This window comes from Tachypleus tridentatus, chromosome 3 (assembly GCF_004210375.1).
Source record: "Tachypleus tridentatus isolate NWPU-2018 chromosome 3, ASM421037v1, whole genome shotgun sequence".
Taxonomy (NCBI): Eukaryota; Metazoa; Arthropoda; class Merostomata; order Xiphosura; family Limulidae; genus Tachypleus; species Tachypleus tridentatus.
The window spans coordinates 73,080,825-73,105,143 of NC_134827.1; the positions used below are offsets into that span (position 1 = coordinate 73,080,825).

Sequence of the window (24,319 nt, forward strand, 5' to 3'; positions counted from 1 at the left end):
TATATTTTGTATATATGTAAGTTAAGTTTTATAACTAAACACCTGGTTGTTTGACCAATATAAATAACAGGTTGGTCAAACTAAACCAAGAATTTCTGACGTCATATGAACAGTAGTTTGGGTGGAATAGCTCTGACATTAATACTTTTAAGTCTCTTTTGATATTTTCTGTGATAGCACTAGTATATGAAATTACAGTCGATTTTTCGTATTCGGTATGTGATTGTGACTTTCTTTGGTGGTTTTTAATCTTTTTTTGGTTGGATTCTTATTAATATATTTGAGTGTCCGTTCAATGAAAGATAACGTCAGATAGTTATCTCTTCTTTTACTTAGTCTGAATTTTCGCTGCGGATAAACGTTGCTCTGTGCAGCAAGATGCGAAATATTAGCTATTTTATGAGTGACTGTATAATGAAAAAATATATATATTAGTGAGTTTATAGCTTAAATTGGTTTCAACCTTCCACGTGAGTAACAAGAACGTCGAGGAAAGTTAACACGTTATGTTTCTATAATAAAACGAATATGTTTTATATACTTAAGTGAGAACGAAACACGAAAGCATCATTACTGACTAACATAATGGGAATAGAATCCACATAGTGTCACCAGATGGTCACTCATACAGCAGAGGATTCGATTTTCTTACTTTTCATTCCAGTCAAGTATTGTACTGGATAAAAAAAACAACAAAAAAACCTAATACATGAATGCCAGTTAAAGAAAAACACAGCTGTATCAGATAAAAAAACACAGCTGTATCAGATAAAAACAAAGCTGTTTCAGATAAAAAACACAGCTGTATTAGATTACACAGAAATATTCCACATGTTAAAAAAGAAGCTCTTCATATTCAAGAGAGTCGGAAATCCTGCCTTGCCTTGGTTCAGTTAATTTTAGTATATTTTTAATATACATGCGTTTAAAATATATCTTAGATACTATATATAAAGAATATTGTACAAGACCAATGTTATATAGCAACAATTCTACATGTCAAGAATACTATGTCTCAACAATAATATATACGAGGAATGTTGTTGTTTATGTTATTAAGGTCATGACGTTGAAGATAGAAAATAACACAGAGTAAATAAATTTACCCCTGTTTCTTTGGTTCCTTAGATTTGTGAGTCTCCTAAACTGGATTAATACAGTTAAGTAAAGCTTTTCATATTCTATCTATATTACATATGCACTGAAATCAAATTTCCTCCAAACGTATAGAATGTGAAGACAGTAAATTATCAATAAACATACTTTGATTCATACTCATTTTTTAAATCATATTTTTTAAATTTCAAAAAGCCTGAACATTTATTCATATTCCGATATAGTTTACATGTTAAAGCACCATTGAAGTAATTCGTGATGACGAGAAACCCCCTTGAAGTAAAAATATGTTCTCAAGATGGCTGCTATTGGTATTAAAACTTTAATTAAAATAAAGTACAAAAGAACATTCTCACCTTCTTAGATCATCTTTTGGTTAAAGAAGAGAGTTTGCAAAGAAGGTCGAAATGTTGTTTTGTACTTTTAATTAAATTCTAATACTCACAGCAGCCATATTGAGAATACACCGTGGAAGTGTTTACGGATTATCGCGAGACCTATGATGGTTTTAAAGTTTTCTTTAGGGAAGGTATATTAAATAAAATACTTGGGATTTAATATTTCATTTTTTTATTTAACAAGGACCGTTGTTAAACTGTGAGCTTGTTCCTGTACTGAGATTAGTCATTACAGTAAATTATTCTTAACACATAATATTCAATTTTAAGTTTATTTTTTGACATATATATGCATAGCTGCATGTGCGAACTTTTCTATATCCATGATTAAATTCGCTACTTAAATTTCTTATAATTGTTATTTATTGAAGCGACACCTGCATATTTATACTTTTTTATTTAAATACTTCGTTCTAGAGAACATAATTATTTGCATCTCCTATTCAGCTCTTGTTAAATAACCGAACTCGTGTTGAGAATTTTAAAAGAAAACAGGTTATTTTAGAACTTTGGATATACTGATTTAAACTTGTAGGTAAAAACAACAACAATAAACGTAAATACTAAATCAATGTTCAAAGAAAATCCACAATAGCATTACGAGTGTCTTACTTTCGCGACCAGTCTTTATATTCGCTTAGGTTCACTTTTCTATTAGAATATTTTCAAAATGTAACAGGTTTCTCAGATCATAGCTTTACTCAAACTTCATCTAATACCATTAAGTGTGTATAATGATCGACAAATAGAAGATGACTCTCATGTCTATTTGAAATGAAATAATGACTTTAGTTCTTGTTTCTTTTAGTAACAAATCTACAGCCGTGGTATAAAACAACTGTTGTCCTGATGCTGGTATGAAGCGTGATGTTGACGAGATCCATGTTTTCAGTCCACAAAGAAATAAAAATAAATATCTAATTTCTATTCCACCTTATACCATAGATCTTTCGCAGAACTTTGGTGAGCCTACACATAAATATTATTAAATGACAATTGTGCTCACCACCAGTTTCACCTTAAAGATGAATCTCGCAACAAAATCTTAAACTCTCTATAAAAATATTATTGTATTATAAACAAACATATATGTATATTTTGAACAGGAAACACTATTACAACTGATAATCAGTATTCTAAACCTTTTAATTACAACTCCGATAACCAGACTATTTCATGGAACATATATGATGGACTAAGGAATATTCATGTAGAAAATCAGATGACTCTGAAGTACTGTCGGCATGTACTCAATGAGCTAAGATATGATTTACTTACAGCCGATACAGATAAAATTGGATAATGTTGAAGAAAAGTGTTGGGAGGTAGTTTAAAATATGGGAAATATTAAACGCAGTTATATGTATTTATTTTGTAACCAACTCATTGAATTGATAAGACTATTATAAGTGCTTTCAGTGACTTAGGTTTAAAATAAATTCTGATGTGGGATAAACAGGTGAAAATATTTATAATTTAATTCATGAGTGAAAAATATTCATAAGTTTATTTTTATGAATTGAATGAATGTTGCTTCAGTTTTTCTTTTTTCTTTTGTAGATATCACTAATAAGAAAGTTTCTGTATGGTAGGTGAAGGTAAGACAAAACGGTCCATCTTTGAATACAATCAGTTATGACGTGCTGCCATCTAAAGAGAGGTATATGTAACTATTTTTCATGTTACATCATGTGTAAGCACACTGTTGTTTAAAACAGTGAATAATTATAATAAGCCAAATATCTTATGAAAGCAACGAAGTTCACGTTCACTGACGTTTAATAACGTATGAATGTTTCATAATGAATGGCTGAATGTTAGACGACGTTACATTATTTTTCGTCATTGTTCTGAATAATTCACAATTTGTGCGTGACGCACTGCCTCTCTGATCTTTGCCAGAAGCATTTAATTAATAATTTGAGTGATTTAGATACAGCTGTTAAATGCAACATTTAGGTTAAATTGTAGTTGTTACGAGTTAGATGGGGACCCGTTTTATCCAACCTTCAAGGTAAAATGGCCCCAATAACAAGAAGTGTTTTTCATTTCTAAAATAAGATCTATATCTCATTTTTGTTTTAACTAGAAATGACATTTGTAATTCATAGAAGTTCACTGATTTTTTTTTCTCATGAGATTCATCTTAATTGGTGAAAAACGCATTTAAAGTTAAAATAGCTGTCTTATCTCATCTTTACCTACATTTCTATTACCTCAGCTTTTTGTATCGTACACAAAATGTCTATGTACTTCATGACTGCTTCAGTTTTTTGTGCTGTTCTCGCGGACACGAGTCGCTGGGGAATGTCTATAAAGTACATAGCTGTTGCCTCCTGTAATGTATTGTCCTGAGTAGTTTGTGTGAAGCACGGGAAGGTTGCTGTGGCGCTTTCTAGTGTTCTCACAGAGACCGCTAGTTGAGAAATGTCTGTGAGAGGTTGTTTTAATGTTAAAATACTTGTAATACTTACTTAGATGATACATATGTAAATAATAGATTTAAGATTTCTTTTATTTACTTTATTAAGTCTAGTAAATGTTATAAGACTTAAGCATGTGTTTTCAGTGAAACGTGTCTGTTTACCTTTTCATGGCCGTCTCTCCTACGCGTTTATTAACAAATGAAATTTTTCGTTTTAATTTAAACATGTTTTTTGTTTTATATTTTTTGTTTTGTTTTTAGTCAAAAAATGTTCTGTCTGTCCGGTTATTCAACTCGACTCCCAGTTCGAAGGAGCAGATGGCGTTGTTTCGCTGTTAAGTTCGGTTATTCAGGACAATAGAATCTTTCGCTAGCACTGAATACACGATCAACTGTAAGAAACAACATTGTATGGGCACGTGCTTTCTACAACACTGCACCTGGCTTTCCTATAGCACGTGCCGCTTGTGGCTTATTGTTTGATCAAGTGCGCGGCACGCGACCGATCTGTTCATTCAGTGATCTTCGTTAGGAGTGCGTGGCGCGTGTATATTGCACGAGTTTAGTAACGGACTCCCTGCAAAAAGCACGTGTAGGGTTCCTACAATCTCTGTAAAAGTGACAAAACGAAAAACGAAAAAGAGCGTTTCTGATGGCACGCTCTACAGAAACTCCAATACACACCCTTCGCACTTGGAAGACAGGGTTATTGGAAGAGAAGGCTGTTATGGATAAGATTAATTAATATAAATTGGTTGTAAACATTTTTCCACCAACATCTTTTATCAACTACTTGCCTTTAAATGAACAGTAATTTAGAGCGTATCATTTGTTGGTTTTATTTACTCTGTTGGTTACATAATATTCCTCATCTAACCATAAAGTTTTCTGAATTCAACTTATAAATACTAATATTAAACTACTTACATATATCATTTGTTTTGTTCACCAAATCCTAATTGCTGAAAACTATAGAAGTAGGTAATAAGTACACAATAATGTTCATGCAGTACACAAACCACTCAGAAATACAAAATTTCTACCATAAATGTTTAGTTCACGAAAATCGCTGAGAAAATCATGATACAAATTCTACTCGAAACTGTCCTTCTTACCACCACAGCGAAATAAAAAGTGAAACTACGTCTTGATAAAAGCAAATGCATGTCCATTTTCCACAGCCCAAACGAAGTAACTTTAACTACATCAAGCACTTTGTTATATTTCATGTCCTGATAATCTCCACTGTACCTGCCCTCAGGAATATTTATAAATGTGAAAGTCCTGAAAAACAGCCAGAATCGTAAACAACAACAACTAAAGCGTGTTTAACTGCAAAGAAACTAAAGTTAAATAACAATAATCTAAAACGTGTTTAACTGATGAGCAAATAGCAGTAAAGATAATTTACAATCTGTACTATATCTGACTGTTAATTAGCCAAAATTTTAAAAAAGTGTCTAAAACGTGAATAAGCAGAATTGAAGGATTATAATTTAAAAGCCTAATTAGGAAACAACTAAAATTTAAACAGTTAATGTTATATAGGGTTAACAGCAACAATTTAAAAACACATGTAGAGGTTTTGTAGGTGAATAGTCAGAAATAATAGTAACAATTAAAAGTGCAGTATTTGGTGAAAATAGATATATCTAACGTGTGGTTGAATGATAAGTAGCCATAGTTACAGAAGTAATAATACAGTGTGTCTGGTGTCTGACTAGTGATAATAACACCCACAGTTATAAAGGTAGTAATACAGTGTGTCTGGTGTCTGACTAGTGATAATAACACCCACAGTTATAAAGGTAATAATACAGTGTGTCTGATGTCTGACTAGTGATAATAACACCCATAGTTATAAAGGTAATAATACAGTGTGTCTGGTGTCTGACTAGTGATAATAACACCCACAGTTATAAAGGTAATAATACAGTGAGTCTGGTGTCTGACTAGTGATAATAACACCCACAGTTATAAAGGTAATAATACAGTGTGTCTGGTGTCTGACTAGTGATAATAACACCCACAGTTATAAAGGTAATAATACAGTGTGTCTGGTGTCTGACTAGTGATAATAACACCCACAGTTATAAAGGTAATAATACAGTGTGTCTGGTGTCTGACTAGTGATAATAACACCCACAGTTATAAAGGTAATAATACAGTGTGTCTGGTGTCTGACTAGTGATAATAACACCCACAGTTATAAAGGTAATAATATAGTGTGTCTGATGTCTGACTAGGGACCATCTACACTTATAAAAATAAGATTAATCTAAAGTGTACTAGGGACTAGTTACAGTTATAAAGATAATATTACTTTTAAGTATATCTCACTAGGGACCACGTATAGTTATAAAGATAAGACTACTTTAAAGTATGTCTGACTAGGGGGACCATCTATGGCAATAAAGATACGATTATTCTAAAATGTGTCCGATTAGGGACCACCTACAGTTATAAATAGCAGGTTAATCCAAAGTGTGTCTGACTAAGTACCATTTACAGATAAAATTAGCTTAAGCTGTGTATCGAATATCAATAACTATGAATTGAGCGCATTTGACAGTTAACATTTCTATAAGAAGCGTTAATAGGGAAATATTCACTTCAATCCAACTCAGTCGAACCAACGTGATACAATAAAATCAAGCATGTACATAAAACCGATATGAAAATTAATATACATATAATCCAAACAATAACAAATACATACTGGACCACATTAATGTGTTTTTGCCGATCATGTTCGTATCTTCAAGACACTTCTCTTTGTCAGTCTACCGAGGACGTTTCGTTTATTCCGTGAAACTTCTTCACAAAAAGATAATGTGGCTGTTATACACATATATATACACATAGAGAGAGAGAGACAGCAAACAATATCTTGGTGCCAAACGGCTACAAATAAAAATAGAAATGTAAAGTATATCAGATTGGTGAACAGTCTGATTTGAACAGTAGTAATCGAAAGTGTGTTTCAATCTGGTAGACAGTCAGAAATGATAAGATCTACAGAAGATTTAAAGTGTTTGTGTCGGTGAACGGTAAGACTTAAAGTGTTTGTTTCGGTGAACAGTGAGATTTAAAGTGTTTGTGTCTGGTGAACAGTAAGATTTAAAGTGTTTGTGTCGGTGAACAGTAAGATTTAAAGTGTTTGTCTGGTGAACAGTAAGATTTAAAGCGTTTGTGTCGGTGAACAGTAAGACTTAAAGCGTTTGTGTCGGTGAACAGTAAGACTTAAAGTGTTTATGTTTGGTGAACAGCAAGATTTAATGTGTTTGTGTCTCGCGAAAGGGAAGATTTGAAAATGTCTGGTGTACGGCAATTTTCACGGAAGGGTTTCGATGTATTTCAGAACAGGAAATATAAATGTATGTATTTTTTTGTGATTTGACAACTTTTTATTATTGTTTTTTTTTATTACCATTGAGACTGAGATTAATTTTATTACACGTTGCTTATAGAAAAATATTTGCTCAACATGACCAGTAAATAACATATTAAATTGAAAGAAGTAAACAAACCCTATCTTTGTTATAAAAGGTAATGCAATGCCTTTATCAAAATTGATTATTCACTTTGAGTTTCTAAACTGCTCCAATTGAACATCTGTTACCCTCCCCATCCCTGTCTCCCTCATGCTTTCACTCTCAGCTGAAGGGAAATGAGATGGGGAGGGGGGGTGACGAGTAAGCTTTCAGGGTAGGGACTAAGAGAAACAGCCGACTTTGTCATTGGTAGCAGCATCGTTCACCTGCCGCTCTGACGGGTGACGCAGACTAGCCTAACCCCCCAAAAAAAAAAGACTGCTGGCGTATTTAAACTCAGTTGACGTAAAAGATTCGTTTTAAATTAGCATACCACTAGGTCCAGTGTTCAATATTTGCATGTGTAATGCAAACTTTTCTCTACCTACAAGAATACACGCTGTTTACGTCCGTCCACACTGTGAGCACTTCTAGAAGCTGAAAAATGCCTCGATCGTTTCTTATTAAGAAGACGAAGTACAAATCTGGACCTTTAATTAAGTCCAACAACTTAGTCGTTGATTCTGAGATCGAAAACTGTGCTTATGGAAGAAGCTCGATCTTCATAGGTGAGAGTATTAATCATTTGATAGACATTCTAGGCCTTGCGATAATGTTTATAGGAACTATTCTGTGTAGAATACATAAACCTGAGTGAACACTAATATTACACATATCACAGAAACTTGTCTACTTACAGTATGTTTAACAGTTTATAACAGATACTAATAATAGTATTCACAAATAGAGAAGAAACGATGATTTCCTATGTTAAAACATCTTACTCAATGAAATTAATCCTTCTCTTGCAGGAATGAAGGAACCATATGACCTGAGCATAAAGCCTGAAGCCGTAATGCCGAGAGACTCTTACTGTGAATTTAAACCTTGCCTTACTTTGAATTACGAGGAGCACGGTTTACCTCAAAGTATTGCTAGATCGAACATGCCATTGAAAAGTTTAAACGCTTGTTATTCATTCAATCCCTGCTTACTCGAACTAGAAAAACTTCCTAGTTTACCAAACACGAAGAATTCTTTGAATATCCATAGCTCTATTATAGCAGACTCAAGAAACTCCACATTTCCTCCATTCCAAACTTCAGACCAGTGTGTCGGTCGACAGCGCTACTCGCCTTTTACCAAACATAAAAACTACAATACTTCGTGCTCTAAACATCTACCTTCGTCACAAGTAGACGATAAGGACAAGCGAGCTCATGTTATAGATTGGATCACAGGCGAAATGGATGTCACATTAACAGAAAAGACTGAAAATAAAGCGAAACGAAACGTTGGAAATGTTTTAGAAAACGTAGAGAACAAAAGTCACATTGAAAACTGCCGCTATCAGTGCGAAGATTGTGCTAAATATTACTCCTCCTACAGCGGTTTGTCTAAACACCGTCAACAGCACGTCCTGCCAGAAGAGAAGAAGTGCTTTAGTTGTAAACACTGTGACAAAGTCTACGTTTCGCTCGGAGCTCTGAAAATGCACATACGAACTCACACCCTTCCTTGTAAATGTACTTTGTGTGGAAAAGCTTTCTCCAGGCCTTGGCTACTTCAGGGCCACATTCGAACACACACAGGAGAGAAACCGTTTTCCTGTCCTCACTGCAGCAGGGCCTTCGCTGACCGGTCCAATTTAAGAGCCCATCTACAGACACATTCCGGGTATAAGAAGTACAAATGTAAAGTCTGTGGCAAAGCCTTCTCTCGTATGTCATTACTAAACAAGCACGAAGCAAGTGGCTGTTCTGTTAATAAATTATGATTTATTGTTAGTTTATTTCACACCAGTCCGTTCAAATGTTTAAGAAAGTGATGTTGATATTGTTACTTGTAAATATGTTTTCATTGATTTACCTAAAGTTAATATGACGTACTTCATTTTCGGCAGAATGTATTTTAGTATCTGGAATTTTAAATAAATTATCGAGGACATAAACACAACTTTGTCTGTAACTTTAGTTGTTACATAATAGTAAACACTATCTTGTTTTGTAACGTGAAAGTAAAAGTAACCTTGTTCTGCAACTTTAGTTGCTACGTAACAGTAACCACAACTATTTTAACTTTAGTTATTGTGTAACAATTGAAAATATAATTTTGTTCTGTAACAGTAAACACCCACTTTGCCTATGACATTTTAACAGTAAAGACTATCTTTACATATGACATCCTAACAGTAAAGACCATGTTTACCTGTAGCATTCTAACAGTAAATAACATTCTGAGAGTAAAGACAACTTTTACTTATGACATTCTAACAGTAAATACCACCTCTATTAATAACATTCTAACAGTAAACACTACCTTTACTAAAGGCATTCTAACAGTAAACAACACCTTTATTTATGACATTTTAAAAGTAAACAACACCTCTATTAATAGCAGTCTGACAGTAAACACCACCTCTATTTATGACATTTTAACAGTAAACACCACCTTTCCTCTATAACTTCAAGTTGTTAACAAACAGCAAACACAGACTTTGATCCATAATCTTGAATATCATTTTAATTACAAAAGGTTACTTTAAGATAAAAAATGTTCAGACATGGAAAAAATAAACGTAAAACTTGTAGTTTACAATAATTAAGTTTAATCTATAAATAACAACTGAAATGTTGCATTATTATTTCATCGTTATCTCAGTGTAAAACCACCAATGTATAACTTACTTATTTCATCGTTATCTCAGTGTAAAACCACCAATGTATAACTTACTTATTTCATCGTTATCTCAGTGTAAAACCACCAATGTATAACTTACTTATTTCATCGTTATCTCAGTGTAAAACCATCAATGTATTATCCCATACTGTAACTAACCTATACTTTATTCAATAAAGTAAATGTTTACTAAAATTTTGCTTCTACATCCTGTGAAAGTAAACACCTTATTCTTGTTTCATTTGTTAGAGTTCAGAATAATTGGTACAGATTACCTTACGTCCTGTAATGGAGGTAAACTTGTGTTTCGTGGCTTATCTACTTTAGTACAGTGACTAATGTTTGTGAAATTCAATCTTACCTACTTTAGTACAGTGACTAATGTTTGTGAAATTCAATCTTACCCCCTTTAGTACAGTGACTGATATTTGTGAACTTCAACCTTACCTACTTTAGTACAGTGACTGATATTTGTGAACTTCAACCTTACCTACTTTAGTACAGTGACTAATGTTTGTGAACTTCAACCAGTATTGGGTTACTCTTTTATCAATGAACAGTTGGATTGACCGTTTTTATAATGTCCCTACGGATGAAAGGGCGAGCATGTTTGTTGGAACGGGAATTCGAACCGACGGCTCTTAGACTGCAAATCAACCACCCTAACCACCAATCCATAAGTGGACTATCATCCAGTTAGAATATACAAAAACGACCTCCTAAACGTTTCGTAAAAACCGGTAGTTAACAGCTGTGATTTTACTAACCTCATGAAACTTTCCAATTAAGAGTTAAAGAATATGATTGCCTTCACCTCTTGTTATACTTGGAGTTGAAACAGACATTTCGATACTGCACAAATTTTTTTAATCTATTATTATCTATTAATTTTTTCGCCTTATCTTAAACTAAGGGTGGCTAAACCCTAGCTAGGTAGCCATACGAAGCCTCTCAGTGAAACAGTGTCTTAGTAGCTAAGCTTCTCAGTTACAACAAAGCAGCGTGGTTTTTTTCAGAAGTGGCCAACTGATGTCTCGTTGGACATTTGAATCTTTCCAATTAAAATTTAGAACAGGAATTTCATTCACCTTGTATTATACCAGGGATGGTCACATGTAACCATATAAAGCTTCCCTGTTTGAATAAATAACTTGGATTTCTTTCACCCTCTACTACACCACCAAAGTTCAACTGGTGTCTTCGTAAGTCTTCCATTTAGAATCTAGAACTTCATCTTTATTTGTTTTATATGAGGGATGGCCAACTTTTTCTTAGTAATCATACAAAATTTTCCAGTTACAATAGAGAAATGGTAGTTACTTTTCTTTATATTATACCAACATTGGCCAATTGATGTCTTGGTTAACATAAACTTCTGATCTAGAATAAAGACCTGGGATTTGCTTCACCTTGTATAATATTAGTAACAGCTATCTGTTGTTACACTAGCTATACGAACCTCTTCAGCTCGACTACGAAGCTGTAATATTCTTTATTTTATGTAATCCACTGGCGCACAGCCAATATCTTCAGATATGTATGAAGATATCTAGTTGGGATAAAGATTCACAATTTTTGCACCTTCTGTTATGCAAGGAGTGATAAAACAGTATCTCGGTGGTGACATGAAGATTCCCACTAAAAATATAGAAGTGGGACATTGATGTCCCACAATGGTCTCACATGACCATTGATGGTCAACTGCTTTCTCAAAACAACATATAGCCTGCTAATTACTATATAGAACTGGGAATTTCTTTACCTTCTGTCGTACCGGAGGTGTTCAATAAGTGTCTTGGGAGCTGCGTCGAGGTTAGCAGTTATCTAGGATTTATGTCACTTTATGTTATACAATAAGTGGCAAACAAAAGTATATTGACAACCACGTGAATATTTCTAGTTTACTATATGACTGGGATTTACTTATGTTTGTGTTGTGCCAAGTGTATCATACTGACGTTTCAGTAATAAAATAAAGCATTTCCCTAGGAATACAGAACTAGGATTCTCGTTAATTTGCACCATACCAGGAATGGCCAGTCTGTATCTGTGGATCGACATATAACAGTCTATATAAAAATAGGATTTCATTCGCCTTGTGTTATGTCAAGGGTGTTCTGTCCAACTGGCATCATTAGCCACATGAAGCTGTATTGTGGTCTACAATGATTATAAATGATACTTGTTTTGTCCATTTGTATCTATGTGTTTATTATGTCATGGTGAACAACATCTCTCGGCTAAGTTTTGTGAGAATTAAACTCGTGTAATTAATAGTAAAATGTGAGACAGAATTGCTTAATAATATTTCTTTAAGGTTGACTTTTTGTCGTTTGCAACTTTTATTTTATGAGTCTTGAGGTTTAAGAGGTCGACGCCATCTAGTTTACATCAGTCAAATGTAATAACAGTTCTTGTCAAGCTGAGAACTTCAAGCTAAATTTATCAGACAGATAATACGGAATTGATCTAATGATGCTCTATATTTGTTGTAACGATTCTGAATGATTTAGTACGTGTAGTCATAAAGCTTATCTCTTTATTGTTTAGTAATAAAATCAGAGAGTTTATTTTACCTGTTCTTTTTCCTTTTGTTATTTTGCACGTGTATATGATTGTGTGGTCAGCTTGTTTACCCTTTGTTGCCTAGTGACGATACAATACGTCATAGCTTCTCATCATCGTCTATTACACAGATCTGCAATGTTTTTTTTTGTCTTGACATGTTTACAGCAATTCCTGTATGTTGAATAAAAAAATGCAACTTTTTCACAAAACGTTATAACGGAATAAATAAAAGAAAGACCACAACACATAGTTTTGAGAGCGCAAGACGTCGATTTCACACATAAAAACAGGATGAGTGAGGAAACATATTCATTTGACATCAATGTTTTTCAAATTGTTTGTAATTTTGTTAACAAATAAAGTAATACTAATGTTCATTGTGGTAAACGGAGTTATACTTCGAACTAAGTAACAGTCCTTTTTCTTCCATATTTGTAAAAAAATAAATAAATACTTACGTGATAGAAAAAAACAACAAATATTGTTTTCAAATCTACTAAATTAAGGACAGCCAGGAAAGATAGCCCTAGTGCAGCTTTGCGCGAAATCCGAAACAAATGAAATAGCTTGGAAAATACCTTGCTATTATAAAAGTTATAATAGTCGTAAAACATTATTATCAAGGCTATTATAATTTTTAAATGATTGTTGTTCCGCAGAGACGAGAGAAAAAAAAATTGGACATATATTAATAAACAGAGGGTGAATAAAATGTCATTTCTATATTCTGGGTGGTACACTTCATATGACTACTGAGATGATGACTAACACAACACAGAGCTCTGTGAAAATCATAATTTTACATTGAAACTTAAAAGGTTGATAAGACCACTGAAAGACTGATTCACTATTCCTGGTGAAAGGAATCCCAGTTCTACATTCTGACTTTAAAACTTTGAGGGCTAGCTAGATAGTCGTTTTTCACTCCTGGTATAACAATAGATGGAGAATAATTTATTTGTATTAAGTACGAAAGTACACAATGGGTTATTTGTGCTGCTACAACTACAGGTATCGAAACCCTATTTTAGCGTCATAAGCCCAGAGACATATCACAGAGCCATTGGCCACAGCATGAAGGATATAAGTGTTTTATATTCTAAAAGGGAAGCTTTACACAGCAACCAAGATAATGATTGGTTGTCACTGGTACAACATCAGCTTATGGAAATTTCTGTCCAATATTTTAATTAGAAATATTTATATATCTACCAAGATATTAGTTTGTAACTACTGTTGTAACACAAACTGAGGAATATCTCAGTTCTTTGTTCCAACTGGAAACCCTCAGTTAAATAGTGAGAATAATAAGATGTTGTTTGGTCAGGAATAAGAAAATCTCAGTTCTATGTTCCAGCAGGAAATTTACAGGTGACTACCGAGACAGTGTGGAAGCCCGTGGAACAACACAAAAAAAATGAAATATCATTTCTCTTTTGTATCTCTACAGTTTTACCTGATCACCAATATTATGGTTGGCCATCCTTAATATGAAATAAAATGAAGGTAATCAGAATTCAAAATTCGTGTTGGAAAGCTTCTCGCAGTTAATAAGATTATGGTTAGCAAGCCTTGGTATGATACAAAGAGAAAGTAACCCAATTTCGATATTCAAAATGGAAAATTTAAGTGAGTTTAGGACAAAGCCTGACACCTATATGAATGATAAGAGCTGAATTTGAGGGTTTTTATTTTATTTGTTTTTTTATTTTATTTCTTGAATGGTTTAGAGAATGGGATAACCTGAGTTCAACCAGCAGGCTTCTTCTTGTTCTTATACGTTCAGAACTTTCCTGTATCAACAGTACACTCTACACAACTTACACAATCAGAACTTTCATGTATCAACAGTATACTCTACACAACTTACACAACCAGAACTTTCATGTATCAACAGCATACTCTACACAACTTACAAAATCAGAACTTTTCTGTTTCAACAGAATATTCTACATAATTACACAGCCACAACTTTCCTGTATCAACAGCATACTCTACACAACTTACACAACCAGAACTTTTCTGTACCAACAGTATATTCTGAACAACTTTCCATTATAAACAGTATATTTTAAACAACTTACACAACCAGAAACTTCCTGTGTCAACAGTAACTTACTAGACGGAACTTTCCTATATTAACAGTATATTCTCCACAACTTACAGGATTTCAACATTCCAGTATTAACAGTATATTCTCAATAAGTTACATAGTCAGAACTTTCCTGTATCATCAGTATATTATCCATGACACACAGAACCAGAACCTTCCTGTATTGGCAGTATACTCTACATAATAACACAGACAGAACTTTCTATTATGAACAGTATATTCTACATAACCTACAGAAGCATACCTTTTCCCCACTCAACAGTATATTTCCACAAATTACTAAGCATGAAATGTCCTGTTGCAACAGTTCATTTTACACAATTATACAGCCAGAACTTTCCTCTATCAACAGTATATTCTTCACAACTAACACAACCAAAATTTCCTGTTTCAACAGCATATTTTCCAGAACATATATGGCCAGAACTTTCCTGCATCAACAGTATATTTTCCAGAACATATATGGCCAGAACTTTCCTGCATCAAAAGTATATTCTCCATAGCTCACACAACAAGAAATATCATGTTTCAACAGTATATTCCTACTTAACTAACACAGCAAGAACTTTCCTATATCAACAATATATTCTCCACAACTTAAACAAAAACTTTCTGTGTAAAAGTATGTTCTACATAACTTAAACAAACAGAACATTTCTGTGTTAACAGTATATTCTTGTTAGCTTATACAGCAGAACTTTACTGTTTTAGTAGTATATTCTCCATAACTTACACACCCAGAATTTTTTGTATCAACTTAATATTCTCCATAACTACACAACCATAACATTTCTGTATTAACACTATATAGTCCACAACTTACATAACCAAAACTATACTGTCTGTATCAACAGTATATTCTCCACAACGTGCGCAACTAAAATATTCCTGTATTAATAGTATATTCTAAACAGCTTACACAACCAAAATATTCCTCAAACAATAGTATATTCTATAGAACTTACACAACCAGAACTTTCCCTCGTGAATAGTATATTATCCATAACTTACACAAAAAGAATTTTCCTGTTTCAACAGTATATTTTCAACTATTTACTTAACCTGAACTTTCCTGTATTAATAGTATATTATCCACAACTTATAAAGCAAGAACTTTCCTCTATCAACGGTATATTCTCTACAACTTACACAACCAGAGCTTTCCTGTATTAACAGTATATTCTCCACAACTTATATAACCAGAACTTTCCTGTTACATCAGTATATTCTACATAACTTACACAATCAGAACATTCCCCAGTCAACAATATATTATCCACAATTCACACAACATGAAATTTCCTGTTGCAACAGTATATTCTACACAGTTATACAGCCGTAACTTTCCAGTATTAACAGTATATTCTCCAATACTTAGACACCCATAACTTTCCTGTATTAGCAGTATTTTCTTCATAACTTACACAACCAGAACTTTTCTGTATGAACAGTATATTTTACATAGCTTACAGAACCAGAACTTTTTTGTATCAACAGTATATTCTTCCTACCTTTCTCAACCAAATCTTTCCTGTATCAACAGTATATTCTCTGTAGCTTACACAACCAGAATTTTCCTGTATTAACAGTACATTCTCCATAACTTACACAACTATAACTTTCATGTATCAGTAGTATATTTTGCATAACTTACACAGCCAGAACTTTCTAGTATCAACAATATATTCTCCATAACTTACAGAACGTGAACATTCCTGTATCAACAGTATATTCTACTTAGCTTGCAGAACCAGAACTTTCCTGTATTAACAGCATATTGTCCATAACTTACAGGACTAGAACGTTCCTGTATCAACACTATATTCTCCATAACTTTCCCATTAAGAATCTTCCTGTGTCAATACTATATTCCTCAATAACTTATAGTCAGAATTTGTCTTTATTAACAGTATATTCTCCATAACTTACACATCCAGAACTTTCCTGTATCAACAGTATTTTATCATTTATAACTGAAATATAGATAACTTCTTTGTATCAGTACTACAATTTCTCTAACCTACACATTTAAGCGATTTTTGTGATAATGTATACATTTAGAACATCTAAGCTTCGGAAGTTCTTAACATTACTATAATACGTTTGTGTATTACACGTGCCTGATGTTTTCTAACCAACACGTTTTCTATACGCCCTGAAGTTAAATCACTTTCCTACTTTCACATTGAATTTTAATTATTCCTCTATATCTAGAATAGCTTTTTGTGTCGTTCTGTAACAAGATCATTTGAGAAAATAGTTGATTTGTGCTATGGAAACTGACACTTGAAAGATTGATTTGAAACGGATAAAGAATCGGACAAATCGGTTAAAATATTGTAAACATTTAAATATTCAGTAGGTTATGTCGACACGAAACTTTATAAAATTGCGTTTAATGCCGTTACTAACAAAAGCACGCGCTCTGTGTGCTGTGGTTTAATTTGGCGCGAGAGGCAGCCTAAAGCTCAATTTATTGCATTATTAGTTTTTTATCTTACGCAGCTTTGGTGCTTAGCTTTGCTAGTTAAATAATTCGATAAAACCCACGTACTTCAAATATGCTAATAGGACTAGTGCACACGTTATAGATTTCTCCAGAATTATGATTTAAGGGTAATAACACGGTTTATTATGGGATAATATATAGTTATGGTCAGAAAATAGGTTTATCTCGGGCTTTGATCAGAAAAATATTATGACGGATGTACATATTATAGGTTTATCTTGGGCTCTGATCACAGGGTAATATATCTGTTGTCAACTTATCTTAGATCTCTGATACTTACAAATCTATCTATCTGCTCTTTTTCTTACGCATACTTTGGTTACTGACCTATAAATGTATCTGATTTCCTAATCTTACTTGTGGTGTTGAGCACGTGCTTGTTGACTTGACATAGATATCAGTAACTAAGAAAACACGTCACTTTGTTTTTTACGAAATAATACGTTAAGCTTTATTATAGGTTCGAAGCAAGAGGAAATTACAGGGAAACTGCCACCGTTAGTCTTGGAATACGTTCAGTGGATTTTGTCCCAGCAGATGGTCCACCTTATCTCTTCGTAAACGGTCATCATTACGAGAAACGCGCGCGCGAACCACACACTTTCTTTGTGGTCAGTGTCAAAAGTAGCTAATTGCGACGAAGAATCAAATACAGGCTTAACTGACTGTCTTTTCAAAGTCACTGCGCTAGAAATTAAGCCAGAAACATTTAAAATAGGAGTTCTAATCAAAATGACATATTTACTTCCCTTATCTCATCACTCAGTATTCGTATTATTGAAAAGTTAGAATTAATATGTACATGGTATTTTTAGTTGGGACTGTATTTACATAGGAATTGAAAGATGCATAGCATTGGTATTACTTATTTGTTATTTCTCAATTATTTAGCAGACAAGTTGATTAAATACTAAAAATAAACAAGGGACAAGAATGAATCGAACGATATATTAGGCTTGTTATTTAGTTTTAATATCTCAAACACGAAAGGGTTAAAATGTTTAACTTGAATGTTTTCACTCCCTAGTTTTTTTTACTGAAACTTGTGTGTAGAATTTGACTTCTGTACTTTTTCTTGACCACCCAAAAAACTTCACCTTTCGTCCCAGGTTTGTCATTCTATAAAGGCTTAGTGTTATTGCTGGGAATTAAAAACTCTCATAGTGCTAATAGCTGTATTTGTTAAAATATTGATATATAACTAAGATAAAAAATTGAAACAAATTATTAGATACGAATTTTGGCACTAAATATTTAGACAAAAAGGTTGTTTCACTTAAAAGAGATTTAATTTTATGACATTTTAAAGTACATTTGTAACTTTACTAATCTCATTTATTTGTTGTTTTTTTAATTTTGGACTCAGTCTCTGAAAAACCACTTACAGCCATGCAATCATTATATCAAATATATCAACAGTGATAACACAAAGCCGCTCATTTTCGAGATTGCATATGTTTATACTGAATTTAGGTATCCCGCTGGTACAGCGGTAAGCCTACGGATTTACAACGTTAAAATCAGGGGTTCGATTTCCCTCTGTGGACTCAGCAGATAGCCCGATGTGGCTTTGCTCTAAGAAAACACACGTGTATTTCGTTAACTTTAACAATCAGAAACATAAGAAATCCTTCCTAGATCCAAAATTATCAACAGTCCAGATCATTTTTGTAGTCTGATGAAGAGTTTCAACCTCAATGTACTCATCAGTTCCTATCACTCCTTACAGAATTGTGAACCAAAAACCGTTAAAATGCCTTCTCTCCCAGTTATATAAATATATGAAATGCTTTGAAGTGATTCAGAATTCTGATCCTGTTTTGAAATTGAATCAAATGTTGGGAAGATTGTTCTGTGCTAAACTTCCATCATCATAAACTATTCTTGGACATTGGTCTATTAGTTTTCGAGGTATACGCGCGCGGAAACACTGATATATATACTAACACACAAACAAACTCAATTACAATATCCTCACACCCACAGAGAGGGAAAGGGTAATAATTGCAGTATTACTTGTGTGAAAAATTATTATCCATAAGTGAGACGTATCCTTGTTTAGCTGTATCTTTAAACGTTTTATACCACAGTGGCACAGTGGTATGTCTGCGGACTTATACTCCTAAAAATCGGATTTCGATAGCCGTGGCGGGCAGAACACAGAGTCCTTTGTGTAGCTTTGTGCTTAATAACAAAGAAACATATATAAACGTTTATTTAGGTTCATTTAATCTTCAATGAATATGTTTTAGGTTCATATAACCTTCAATGAATCTATTTAAATTCATTTAATCTCGAATAATTATGTTTCAGATTAATTTAACCATTAATGAGTGTACTTCAAGTTCTAGTTTGTTTGGTAAACTGATTTAAGATTTTCAGCATAGCTTCACAAGAGCTATGTTTTCACAGCCGCCCTTAATCTTGAAATATTACGCTAACCAACCGCATTCACACCCAACCCTAGAGTTACTCTTGTCTTTAGTAATAGTGTGATTTGATTGCTATTACTCTTATAACTTACTCTTAGCCTAATGTGTGAAGCTATATTTTGTAACAACAGCTCGTGAATCACGTACCTTTAGATTCAGACTCTAAATACGCTAACCACTAAGACACGGTGGTCCAACTTTGGTTTATTTAAACCATGAGTAAATATACATAATATATATTCTTTAATCTTGAATGGATTTATTTAGAGTTCTATTAACTGTCAGTGAACGTGTTTCATGTTGCTTTAACTCTAAATGAATATAATTGGTATTTTCAACCTGAATAATATCTTACGTAACGCATGATTTAGATCACTAGATTAGACATCCATAAGTTTCAAATATATAGTCGCTAAGGTCCAAATATGTAGCTATCCGATATGGTCAGACATCGAGAAGGTTTATGTACATAGCCATCTGGCAAAATCAAAGGCCGATGGGAATATCGCGTATATATCCGTCCGGCAAGATAAGGGTTCACGAATAGTTTTAAAAACATAGCCATCTGCTAAGGTCAGACACCCATAGCGTTCAAAAACTAATAGTTGTCTAAATGGTCAGACATCCATGGGATTCAATAATATAATTTTTCCGGTAATGTCAGACACCAATACGGTTCAAGTGTACAGCTATTCTTAATTTAGAAGAACTGATAAGAGGAAAAGTAGCCAGTCAGCAACACCTGCCAGTTATAAGATTACACGTAATCAAATATTGGAATTGATTGTTACAGTTTAGATGCTCCTAAAATTTAAAATGTGAAGAGTGTGCAGCGACTTATCGCATCTCGAACCTTGAGTGTTCCGTTTCTCAGCCCCAACACGTAAGTTTCCAAATTGCTTTCACGGCGAGTCATTGTGGGTGTCGCAAGAGTTTAACCAAACGAAGAATAAATAAGAATATAAAAAAGTATGTAAAAAACATTGCATGTGTGGCAAGGGTGTCGTGAAAATCACGATAAGTGGGTTAGGATGTCGTCAGCGGAAAATATATAAGAACCACTTCGCTAAACTTTAGGCTATTTAGACCTGAATAAATGTAATTGTGGTTTTGGTTTCTTTCGCCCTGGGACTCTTTTTGTTTTAACTTTCATTATAGTTTATTTTGAGGTCACAAAGTATTGATAAAAGCCTAAAGTGAAACTTTGTAAGGATACTTTGAAATCAGAATTGTTTTCAGAGTAAAGGTGTTGTTTAGGTTTAAATATACACCTAGTTCACTAAACAACTTATCTTCATTGTTGTCAAAACTGGCCTGGCATGGCTTAGCGCGTAAGGCGTGCGACTCGTAATCCGAGTGTCGCGGGTTCGCGCCCGCGTCGCGCCAAACATGCTCGCCCTCCCAGCCGTGGGGGCGTTATAATGTGACGGTCAATCCCACTTTTCGTTGGTAAAAGAGTAGCCCAAGAGTTGGCGGTGGGTGGTGATGACTAGCTGCCTTCCCTCTGGTCTTACACTGCTAAATTAGGGACGGTTAGCACAGATAGCCCTCGAGTAGCTTTGTGCGAAATTCAAAACAAACAAACGTTGTCAAAATTATATGAACATGTTATTATTAAAACGGCAGTACTTAGACAAACCTTGAACTTTTGGCCTCCTTGTTGTCTCAGGGTGGTTGAATAAACAAGTAAAAATAATTCAATGCGTTATAATAAAGCACTTCTGTTAGAAAGATGTGTCATTCATTTGATATGTTCCTTTGTACAAAATATAATACTCTGCTTCTGAGAAGATTTTGGTTTTCCACCTTAAATCTAGTAGTATTACGTAAGCATAGGAAGCTGGGATATTGTGCAAAATAAAATACTTAATTGTATGTAGCTCAAGTGCTGGATATACATACCTGTGGGAGTGCTAATATATAAGTATTGTGATAATAAACATTAAAGTAAAGTTAATATTTCACTTAGCACATGCATTAGCTAACTTTTTTTTATTGTTGAAAATGTTAATGCGCTATATAGTTATTGTTACAATAAACAGTAATATTAATTATTTCAGATCACAATACAGACCTGATAAGCGATTCGGTTATTATTTATTGTTGAGATTTTGTTTCTTTAGAATTAAGAACAAAGCTACACAATGAGGGTATCTGTCCTCTGCCCACCACGTGTATCGAAACCCAGTTTTTAGCGGTGGTTTAAGTTCACAGAACTGCCGCTGTGCCACTAGGGGGGTTTATTGTAAAAGTGATAATAGGAAATTATTTTATATTAGACACAAAACTTACGTTCAATATATCAGAAGACAAATGTGACATACAGATCTGATCAGCAGTTCGGATATATTTTATTATTAAAAGTGGTAATATGTAGTTATTGTTATAGTAAACAAATAACTCGCGTTCATTATATCTGATGAGCAGTTCGGTATTTTTTTATTGTAATAGCTGTTATTCTGACCCTTTCCGTGATTAGAAACTTTTTCAGATTTAACCAGCAAATTTCCTTAGTTTCATTATTCCAAAAGCAGATCAAACTTCTTTCTTTTTTAAATTTTAACTCAGGTGTTTGAAAAGTGAAATTAATCCAAAAATTTGTGTGATATATCAACTTCAAATCTTTACAGTGTGATCGGATATACTATTATACTTGTAAAACTGTAAAACTTTCGAGCTCAACAAATTACTTAGATTTGTGAAGACAATCTACAAAAGTCTTTGAAGGGCTAAACGTTCTTCACCAGGTGACAAAGCTATTATTATGGTCTTCTATTTTATAAAAAAAAAACTGAAGTTAAACATAAATTCTGTGACCCAGAAATTTATCAAGGCATTTATCTTAACAGCAACATATTGGCTCCTAAGATGGTTGATGACTGCTTATTAAACACAAAAAACTTTCAAGATTAAAAAAAAACAATTTATAGCAAGAAATTGGAACAGATTTCTTACCCTAATTATGTGTAATAATTGTTCTTTCTGTCAACATTCAGAATTTATTTTTCTATAATAACAGTAAAAAGCGTTCATCAAACAGTCTGTTTTATTTATTACATTCCATTCAGTAGAACTTTGTTTATAAGTTACGTTAACTTAATTTCTTCTTAAAGAAAAAGATTCTTATAAAACGACAATTTTTCAAGCCCTTTGTCGGACTCTGAGCACGCAATCAAATACACACGTATTTAGAGAGAGACGCAATTGTATGGCCTTGAATTCCAAATTCCCAATAATTAGTAAGGCGGTTGACGTTTACTGCTGTGAAACCTGTTCATTACGTTACAGTTAGTGAGTTGGGTGTTTTCTCTCCTTTTTTAATCTACTTTTTTTCTGTACTCCGTTGTCATTTGTAATAAGACCCATTGGTAATACTATCAACAAGGTAATTTTACAATGGCCGCTGCACATACAACAAAACGTAACTCAGGACCGTTAATTTGAGCACGGCTTCAGGGCTATTTGGCTCGCTATGCTAAGGCCATCTGCCGGTTTCTACAGAGAAATGCCTCGGAATTGACAACATGACGACGGATCAGAGCCTACACCGTAATTACCACCTTGAGGTTGAGTTAATCGTAGCACTGCTAACCAAAGTCTAGTTATTTTCGTTAATTTATTTTAAAAGATGCTTATTAACCTATGAAGAATAACTGGACTCTGCAGGTGATGTAGACCAGTCCAACCACGACAGGTGGAGGCTTTTCGACAATAGCGACATCTGCTTACTTAGACTTAAGCATACTCCCGCGAGATGGCGATACAGTAATGTTATCTGCCATAGCGTGGAGATACATTGAATCTTGACATAACGAAATATTTAGTTAATGCAAAGGAAATAAAAGTAAACATAAATTAATTCATTTTAAGAAAGCATATAAATTTTAAATATAGATAAATTTAGATAATGCTTTGTCGACTCACAGTATTCAAAAATAAAGATACACTGAACTATGTCATCTTTTTACATGAATAATAAATACATATACACTAAAACAACGTATTATCTGTTTACAGGACTAACACATACAGATACACTAAAACGACATAAGACGAGTTTACAGAAATAAAAATACACATACACTAAAACAACATATGACCAGTTTACGGGAATAAAAAATACAAATACACTAAAAACAACATATGACCAGGAGTAACAAGAGTTTACAGGAGTAACAAATACAGACACACTAAAAACAACGTGTCATCTGTTTACAAGAATAATAAATACAAATACATTAAGTGGGATATCTTTACTTGCCTACCGCGAGTATCAAAACAAGGTTTAAAGTCTTGTAAACCCTCAGACTTACTGTTGAGCCACTAGGGTTAAGTATACAATAATATAGGTACTCATGGAAACACTGATAAAGTATGCTGTATTACAGGAGAATATTTCGTTTCATTTAATCATGAAAGTTCAGGAAGGTCACAAAAATAAAATAGGTTGAACCATAACGACAACATCAGGACTTTTTATCTTCTCTTCTTCCCTGCAGATCCTTATTCCACCAATGGTGTTCAGATCATTACACGGGTTAGGTCA

General features: G+C 33.6%; 1 protein-coding gene across 1 annotated transcript; it reads left to right on the forward strand.

Annotated features, from left to right (window-relative positions):
- The first annotated feature begins 7,818 nt into the window (after positions 1-7,818).
- On the forward strand, positions 7,819-9,336 carry LOC143246093 (uncharacterized). The gene is made up of 2 exons (XM_076492310.1): positions 7,819-8,041; positions 8,285-9,336. The coding sequence occupies exons 1-2, from the start codon at positions 7,918-7,920 to the stop codon at positions 9,247-9,249; spliced, it is 1,089 nt and encodes a 362-aa protein (XP_076348425.1). The 5' UTR covers positions 7,819-7,917; the 3' UTR covers positions 9,250-9,336.
- Positions 9,337-24,319: the final 14,983 nt, after the last annotated feature.

Coding starts and splice junctions, on each gene's coding strand:
- LOC143246093 (XM_076492310.1), top strand. CDS start 7,918: ATGCCTCGATCGTTTCTTATTAAGAAGACGAAGTACAAATCTGGACCT. Junction 8,042..8,284: donor AAGAAGCTCGATCTTCATAG/GTGAGAGTATTA, acceptor CTTCTCTTGCAG/GAATGAAGGAACCATATGAC.